Source organism: Oncorhynchus kisutch, linkage group LG27, assembly GCF_002021735.2.
Source record: "Oncorhynchus kisutch isolate 150728-3 linkage group LG27, Okis_V2, whole genome shotgun sequence".
Classification (NCBI taxonomy): Eukaryota; Metazoa; Chordata; class Actinopteri; order Salmoniformes; family Salmonidae; genus Oncorhynchus; species Oncorhynchus kisutch.
This window is the reverse complement of record NC_034200.2, coordinates 35,628,814-35,638,654: the sequence shown is the minus strand read 5'-3', so window position 1 is coordinate 35,638,654 and position 9,841 is coordinate 35,628,814. Positions and strand designations below refer to the sequence as shown.

Here is a 9,841-nt window from a genome sequence, read left to right as displayed (position 1 = left end):
ATCTGTAGTGAAAAAAATACACAAATATATATATATATTTAATTATATATAAAACATAAGGAATTACTCAAAAGAGACTGCAAAACTTAAATGGGTCTCGTGCTGGGCAACGGGTTTAATACAGAGTACTAGTGACTCTTTCACTAAAAACAACAATAAAATGACTAAAGCTTTCTAGATACCCTCCAACGAATGACAGAATATCTCCCATTTGGCAAAATCGAGCTGACGATTATACAGATAGCAGATCAGCTCATGAATAACGGGGAGATGAAGAGTGGAAATAACAAGGTATCTTAACCCGGACCAACTCTGTTTAAAAAATCCATATGTACTCTCATACCGTTTGTAGATGACACATTATCTGGCGAAGCTCTCATATGGGCAGCAATACCAGACAGCGCAGAGAAGCGGGGGAAAATGTTATAGCGGTATTTTGACATGCATTGGTGAGACGAGCTTTGATAGTCCAGTGTACACATTACAGAATAAAGTCAGGAATGTTCATGCGAGACAGGAGTCAGGAGTCATTCCAGTGGGATTGGGACAATAGGAAAATAGCCTACGAAAGGCTATATGAGACTACTACAACAGTCAGCAGATAAATAATAGTCTTAGGCTACATTATTGCATGTTAAATGTTTCTGTTCGGTGTTAGATGAGAAAACTAATAAATTAGCTAGTTGAGGATTAAACAGATAGCAGATCAGCTCATGAATAACGAATAGATGAAGGGTGGAAATTGTTTAAAAATCAAGGTATCTTAACCGAGACCAACTCTGTTTAAAAAGAATATTCGTTTGTTGTCACGTCTGCTCCTGCTCCCCTTCTCAGTTACGCACACCTGTCACTGTCGTTACGCGCCAGCGCTTCATCGGACTCATCTGGACTCCATCAGGTCATTGATTGCCTCCCTTATATCTGTCACTTTCTCCGTTTCATTCCGGTGTCTGCATTGATGTTGTTTTGTTTCTCTTGTCCGGACGTTGATCTGGTTTAGTGTCATGTGTATTTATTATTAAATCCTCATCCTGTACTTCCTTCCCGTCTCCCAGCGTCTGTAGTTACGGAACGGTTCCGTATGTACTCTCATACCGTTTGTAAATGACACATTGTATGCTGAAGCTCTCATATGTGTAGCAATACGAGGCCACACAGAGAAGCGGGCGAAATGTTATAGCGGTATTTTGACATGCATAGGTGAGACGTGCTTTGATGGTGCAGCATATGGATTACAGAATAAAGTTAAGAATTTTCATGCGAGACATGAGTCAGTCAGTATGTTGGGTTTCAGTGGGATTGGGACAATAGGAAAATAGCCTACGTTCTATATAAGACTACTACAACAGTAAGCAGATAAATAGTAATTGTATGCTACATTATTGCATGTAACCAAAGCTACTACGGTGGTGAAGAGCAAAATCCACTTGTATAAAATGCTAGAAAACTAGAATAAAGATGATCATTAAACTGAACTCAACTTTGCTAACGTTTCCACAGCCCAATTGTTACCAAATATCCAAACGGAGATTCATTGATAGCAAAGATCTGACCATGATTGATTTATCTAGAGTCCCCCAGGCTTGTCTCAAAGCAGCGCGATGGTACTGTCCCAATCAAAACGGTGCTGAAATTATAATCTAGGCGACCGACTACACAAGCCTATTACTTTAAATTAGTATGGTATATGGCTGTATGTGACATAACTAATGTGAGTTTTCCCCTCTGTGCTTTTTCTAGGCCCAATGGCTGTTTCCTCGTCTTCTCACTCCGCTGCCACCCGCCTCTCCCTTGTTGTTCTCAACATCAATATAAATCAATATAACCTACTGTTTTCTAGAAATCTGTTTTTTTTTCGGGGTCGGGCTCAATTGATTTCTGTAATGTAGAACCAGGCCTGGGCTCGGGCTTCAACTCACCGGGTTTGGTCGGACCGGGAACGAATGTTCACTTCTGACGAGACCTTGAAACTGCATTTGGGTCTCGTGTCCCGTCCGGCAGTGTCAATTATGCGTGTGCTTTGAATTTATGGCGACTGTGTGAAACATATACACTAGGATAAAGTATTCTATGCTACAACCTGTCTGGATAATGTGATATCTTATTATGGCCAATCTGCTGCTGGACATGTTGTGTATTTTGTGGAATTGCATTCGTGCGACAATTGGGGGAAAATGTAGTAATTACATTTTTTCGGGAAATGTGAAGATTTGTCCGGTGACAGTCCAAAGCCAGCAGCAAGCCGTGTAACACAGTCTCCCTAGAAAATCACAATATTTGGTTAGTAGAGACCCTACTGAATATTTCCCATTACACTTTAACTGAGACAGGTGGAAAATCCAATATTCTCAACATACCAGTGTCAACATAGTATTTTTTTCCTTATTTATATTTTTAAAGCATTTATTTATTTATTTGTTCCATATCTTTTAAATGAGTTATTTACATTGCAATGTTTTGAAATACGGGCTGTTATTTTGAATGTTTTTCCTCATTACCATACGAACGTGACGTCACCGTGTGTGCTGCTGACACAATACTAGTGGGTACACGCTCCCCCAACCGCACTGACGCACCTGTCGCTTGCCGCGCACACAGGTGTCGTGCCTGGCTGCTTGTATGTTGCAGGAGATAGAGGAGAGGAGCACGCGATTTTGCTAAATCCAAATAGTGGCGGGAAGATCATCTTCAAGATGAGGACTGCGTTGCTTTGTTTTGCTTTGGGGGTGATGCTGCGAAGAACTGAGGCGAAGGATGTAAGCATCATACCCTTTTAAAAATACATGATTTTTTTTCACTGAGTGTTCATGCAAAGGAAGGCTGTGAGGAAAGCTTACGGACAAATCTGTATAGGGAAATGTAGGCTACATGAAAAGGCTACATGAAAATGAAACGGGTTCACAGATTTAACCTATATGAGTCCTGCATAACCTGTTGTCTTTAACATAGGTCCACGTTATCCAGGAATCATGGGATGGCCCTACCCCATTGAAGTTTACATGTAAAATGGTTAAGGTAAGGGTTAGGTTCAGGTAAAGGTTAAGGATAGGGTTAAGGTATGGGTTAATGTTAGGGTTAAGCGTAGGGACATCCCAAGGATCCCGGATTGACCATGTGCTAGCCTATGAAGTAGACTGTGGGACTTGCTTTTCGTGTGTGATAATAGTTTGGCCTATGTCTGTCCTATACTTAACTTTAGATATTTGCTGTATCGATTCATTAATCTATTCACAGGCAGCTATATCATGCTGTATGCAATTTGTGTATTGGGCCTTTGGTAGACATTCTTAGTAATTTTTTTATATATCTAATAACCAAAAAAAAAAGGGTTCTTCGGCTGTCCCCATAGCAGAACCCTTTAAAGAACCCTTGTGGGTTCCAGGTAGACCCCTTTTGCTTCCAAGTAGAACCGTTTTGGGTTCCATGTAGAACTCTTTCCACAGAGGGTTCAACATGGAACGCAAAATGGCTCTACCAGGAACCAAAAAGGGTTCTACCTGGAACCAGGCTACGCATTGTAGCCTTCTAGGATGCCTATCCTATAGTGCCAGATACCCTGGCCAGGTGTAGGCCTACAACATAAGGTATAGTAGGCTACCAGGCTCTATAGGCCAGAAGGTTTAGCAGGCTACCAGGCTATGTAGGCCACAAGGTTCAGCAGGCTACCAGGCTATATGGGCCAGAAGGTTTCGTAGTCTACCATGCTCTATGGGCCAGAAGGTTTAGTAGGCTACCAGGCTATATGGGCCATAAGGTTTAGTAGGCTACCAGACTCAATTGGCCAGAAGGTTTAGCAGGCTACCAGGCTATATAGGCCAGAGGGTTTAGTAGGCTACCAGGCTCAATTGGCCAGAAGGTTTGGCAGGCTACCAGGCTCTATAGGCCACAAGGTGTAGTAGGACTACCAGGCTATATAGGCCACAAGGTGTAGTAGGCTACCAGGCTCTAGGGGACACAAGGTGTAGTAGGACTATCAGGTTATATAGGCCACACGGTGTAGTAGGCTACCAGTCTATATAGGCCACAAGGTATAGTAGGCTACCAGGCTATATAGGCCACAAGGTTTAGTAGGCCACCAGGCTATATGGGCCACAATGTTTAGTAGGCTACCAGGCTCTATAGGCTAGAAGGTTTAATAGGCTACCAGGCTATATGGGCCAGACGGATTAGCAGTCTATCAGGCTAGATGGGCCATAAGGTTTTGTTCTGCTACCAGGCTATATAGGGCAGAAGGTTTAGTAGGCTACCAGGCTATATAGGGCAGAAGGTTTAGTAGGCTACCAGGCTATATAGGGCAGAAGGTTTAGTAGGCTACCAGGCTCTATGGGCCAGAAGGTTTAGTAGGCTACCAGGCTATATGGGCCACAAGGTTTAGTAGGCTACCAGGCTATATGGGCCAGAAGGTTTAGTAGGCTACCAGGCTATATAGGGCAGAAGGTTTAGTAGGACTACCAGGAGAGAGAAAACACCAGAGTCTACTTCACACCTGACACTCATAGGGCATTTTTCCCAGACACGATATTACGTCTAAATCTAGTCCTGGACTAATTAGCAGTCTCCATTAAACATGATTTTCAGTCCAGGACTAGGCCTAATCTGTTTCTGGGAAACCGGCCCATAGAGCCTGGTAGCCTACTAAACCATAGGCCAGAAGGTTTAGTAGGCTACCAGGCTCTATGGGCCACAAGGTGTAGTAGGACTACCAGGCTATATAGGCCACAAGGTGTAGTAAGGTGTAGTACCATAGGCCAGAAGGTTTAGTAGGCTACCAGGCTCTATGGGCCGGTTTCCCAGAAACAGATTAGGCCTAGTCCTGGACTGAAAATCATGTTTAATGGAGACTGCTAATTAGTCCAGGACTAGATTTAGACGTAATATCGTGTCTGGGAAAAATGCCCTATGAGTGTCAGGTGTGAAGTAGACTCTGTTGTTTTCTCTTGTAAACAGGACTGGGGTCAAATGAAATTCTATATATATATTTTTTTTACATCCACATTAATTTAAATTCATCCCCTGAAATGATTATATTGGAATGGAACTGACCCCAAACCTGACAGCAAGGCCTCGTGTACCTCAGTAGGTCATTTATGATCAGAATGGTCATAAAACAAATTTTTTATTAAGCTTTCATACAGCCTTAATAAAGCCTACATAGATGTTTTATTAATAATTTATAAGCAAATGTCATATTAGGATTTGGAAAATAACCAGTTGATGAAGACCTGTCACCCTAAGATAAATAAAGACCTGTCACCCTAACAAATAATGATTTATGAAGCATCTATGTAGGTCTTATGAAATATCTATGAAAAATTCAATAATCCTTTACAATATATACTGCATTCAAAATGTGACCCTCTGAATTGGGGTTCTAAAGTTGCACGGTGGCCAAAAATATTCAGGTGTTTGTCAATTGCTGTCATTCTTATTCATGGTTCGTAGAACACCTTTCAGAAACAGTCAAATGATTTGGTGATATACAGTATTTGAACAAGACATTTTACCATAGCTTCAGAAAAATATTTACAGGATCAAATCTTTACCGGTCAAAAGTTTTAGAACACCTACTCATTCAAGTGTTTTTCTTTATTTGTACTATTTTCTACATTTTAGAATAATAGTGAAGACATCAAAACTATAAAATATCTCATATGGAATCACAAAGTAACCAAAAAAGTTTTAAACAAATCCCAAAATCATTTATTTGGGCTGTAATCTGAGGTGCAGTTAATTGCCTATTTCTGAGGCTGGTAACTCTAATGAACTTATCCTCTGCAGCAGAGGTAACTCTGGGTCTTCCTTTCCTGTGGCGGTCCTCATGAGAGCCAGTTTCATCATAGCGCTTGATGGTTTTTGCGACTGCACATGAAGAAACTTTCAAAGTTCTTGAAATGTTCCGTATTGACTGACCTCCATGTCTTAAAGTAGTGATGGACTGTCGTTTCTCTTTGCTTATTTGAACTGCCATAATATCGACTTGGTCCTTAACCAAATAGGGCTATCTTCTGTATACCCCCCTACCTTGTGACAACACAACTGATTGGCTCAAACACATTAAAAAGGAAAGAAATTGCACAAATTCACAAGACACACCTGTTAATTGAAATGCATTCCAGGTGACTACGTCATGAAGCTGGTTGAGAGAATGCCAAGACTGTGCAAAGCTGTCATTAATTAAGGCAGAGGGTTGCTACTTTGAAGAATCTAAAATCTAAAATATATTTCGATTTGTTTAATACTTTTTTTTGGTTACTACATGATTCCATATGTGTTATTTCATTGTTTTGATGTCTTCACTATTATTCTACAAAGTAGAAAATAGTAAAAATAAAGAAAAGCCCTTGAATGAGTAGGTGTTCTAAAACTTTTGACCGGTATTGTAAATAACATAAACTTTTCTGTTTCTTGGGCTTATTGCACCCGTTACTGAAATAGTTGTTCCCGTTTAGATGGTTAAGGTAGAATTATATTTTAACGATAACATATTTGCTTAGGATCTCACTTGGCGAATGCCACACGATGAAAAATTGAGGAATGCAACAACCATGTCTCTGTCACTAACAACGGAAAGGCACTCTGAGAAAAATGCAAATAAGGCTTTACACTAAGTGGTGTGTTCATTGAAAACTGAAAAGTGTGGGCCCATATGGACACAGGACCAGTATTACATTTAACACTGTGTTGATTCAACACTGGATAATTTGCTGTGTGGCTATGTTTGGAGTGGATGTTTGGCATAACTCACTTCACTTGTCCCAATGTTCTAGTAAATTCCCTTTCATGTAAAGTAAGTCAGCGTCTCACAAACATACAATCTGATAAAAGCTATTAAAGATGAACACACTGTACTTAATGTCTTGATCTGGCTTGAAAACGTCATGTTTATACACCGGTGGTCCACAATGTTTGTGTTGATGTGCAAACAGCGTCCATCGTGTGGATGGGCCGGTAAACAGACATGTGCGAGTCTCAGTGTGTTTGTTTGTGGTGCCATAAGTACATTGGGACTTGAGTGTTTTCACCTGTCCATACTGGGTCAAGTTTGAGGGGGTCAACAAGTGCCTTTTGGGGAACACAGGAAGGAGGATGGTACAGTATGCGTGTGTTTAGTCTGAGTATGGGGGACACTTACAGTATACTGCTTTCACAAAGGATTTATAGTCTTTTGCCTGTATAAAAAACTTGGCAATGTTTATATGACCCGCTTACAAACAGGCCCATTTTTACCATACACCTTTTATAATGTACCATGCCGGCATGCCGAGGACGAGTGTACAGATCTGAGTGGGCATCTATTTTAATAACTCCATTGAGAATATACACCATCAAAAATAAATCTGTTATTCATTTGTTTAAGCAGGTCCTAAGAAACATTTTTAAACTAATAAAATGTATTTTCAAAAGAATAGAAGAGCATATTTTGAGTTTATTAGACCTATGTTAGGGGTCTGTGCAGCCATGAAATTCAATAGTTGGTTATTTTGTTAATTAAACAGACAAGACACACCTACCCGATCACAGTCAACACACATATTTAATAGTAAGAATTTAATGAAATGTGACAGAAAAAAAATAAAAAATATATTTTTCCCACACAACTTGTGTCACAAGAACGTGTGGAACCACTGTCATATTAAAAAAAGGGTTAGTTTGAAAGAGAGCGCGTGCTTTTTCTATCCACGTTTATTCTCTTTCCTCTCCTCACTACACTTTGTTAGGGAGCAGGCATCGGGTCTTAACTTCATCACGCAGTGGCGGTCGATGCCGTTTAAGATGAGATAACATTTAATTTTTTTCATGAGCATGGCCTTATTTCTATTAGATCATATTGGGTGAATGTCATTCATATTCCATTCACTCAGTTCAATGGAACATCAATAGGTTTAGGCTACTACATGATACTCAAATGTTCCTTATACCAATCATTAGGTTGCTACAACCTAGCCTATTGTGTGAATGAAAGTTTTCAATGTAGGTGCAGACAAGGATGCCTGACTGGAGTGTTAGATGGCAAGTGTTTATACTTTTAGGACCATTTCAGCTCTGTCTTGTGCTGTAAGGACAAACGCTGGGAGGCGAGAAGCAAGTATAGGGAGTGAATATTTAATGAATAAGCAGACAGGAAACAAAACACGACCAGCGTCTGGACAAGGGACACATAACGACATTAATGCTGACTCGGGAAAGAAACTGAGGAAGTGACAAATATAGGGGAGGTAATTAATAACGTGATGGAGTCCAGGCGAGTCTGATGAAGCCCAGATGCGCGTAACGATGGTGACAGGTGTGCGTAATGATAAGCAGCCTGGCGACATTGAGCACCAGAGAGGGGGAGCGGGAGCAGACGTAACATGTGCAGCAAAAGTATTTGATTGACAACAAACACAATTAGAATCAAGGTCCGAGGTCAAGGACAACACCTGAACGGAGGGGAAGAATGGGGAGAGGAGGCTGCTGCTAATACTACTTTAACCTGTAGACTCATCATGAAACTACAACATGTTTGAAAACCCCTTATGAGATATTCAGAGCTAGATATTGGATTTATCTAGACATTATACAGCAGACCTGTAGGGCCAGGATTTATTCCTGAACAGCAAACTTGTAGGCCCAGGATTTATTCCTGAACAGCAGACTTGTAAGGCCAGGATTTATTCCTGAACAGCAGACTTGTAGGGCCAGGATTTAATCCTGGCCATCTGACAAGACCAGGAAGACCTCTGGGGTGAGATGGGACATTATCCTGAAGGAGATCAGATAGTACTTTATTAGTCCACCAGAGGGGATATTTGATTACACCAGAACATACTTACATCACCAATACATTCACAATAAAAACACAACAAGGACAGATAGACACTAAAGCAGCAAATCATCAATGAATATAAAACGTGTTCACGGTAAAAAGCCTCATAGGAGCATATGGTGAAAAGCATAGCCATATAGCATCTGTAGCCATACAGTGTCTGTAGCCATATAGTGTCTGTAGCCATATACTGTCTGTAGCCATATAGTGTCTGTAGCCATATAGTGTCTGTAGCCATATAGTGTCTGTAGCCATATAGTGTCTGGAACCGTATAGTGTCTGTAGCCATATAGTGTCTAGCCATATAGCATCTGTAGCCATATAGTGTCTGTAGCCATATAGTATCTGTAGCCATATAGCATCTGTAGCCATATAGTGTCTGTAGCCATATAGTATCTGTAGCCATATAGTGTCTGTAGCCATATAGTGTCTGTAGCCATATAGTGTCTGTAGCCATATAGTGTCTGTAGCCATATAGCATCTGTAGCCATACAGTGTCTGTAGCCATATAGTGTCTGTAGCCATATAGTGTCTGTAGCCATATAGTGTCTGTAGCCATATAGTGTCTGTAGCCATATAGTGTCCGGAACCGTATAGTGTCTGTAGCCATATAGTGTCTGTAGCCATATAGTGTCTGTAGCCATATAGTGTCTGTAGCCATATAGTGTCTGTAGCCATATAGTGTCTGGAACCGTATAGTGTCTGTAGCCATATAGTGTCTAGCCATATAGCATCTGTAGCCATATAGCGTCTGTAGCCATATAGTGTCTGTAGCCATATAGTGTCTGTAGCCATACATCGTCTGTAGCCATATAGTGTCTGTAGCCATATAGCGTCTGTAGCCACATAGCGTCTGTAGCCACATAGTGTCTGTAGCCATATAGTGTCTGTAGCCATACAGCGTCTGTAGCCATATAGCGTCTGTAGCCATATAGCGTCTGTAGCCACATAGTGTCTGTAGCCATACAGTGTCTGTAGCCATATAGTGTCTGTAGCCATATAGCGTCTGTAGCCATATAGCGTCTGTAGCCATAT

At 40.9% G+C, this 9,841-nt stretch overlaps 1 protein-coding gene across 1 annotated transcript in view; it reads left to right on the top strand.

Moving 5' to 3' along the window:
• Positions 1-2,560: 2,560 nt before the first annotated feature.
• LOC109872306 (collagen alpha-5(IV) chain) overlaps positions 2,561-9,841 on the top strand; it is a 73,498-nt gene continuing 66,217 nt past the window's right edge. The window contains exon 1 of the mRNA XM_031807151.1: positions 2,561-2,756. Coding sequence (XP_031663011.1) covers positions 2,694-2,756 — 63 coding nt within the window. The 5' untranslated portion in view covers positions 2,561-2,693. The remainder of the gene's footprint in view (positions 2,757-9,841) is intronic.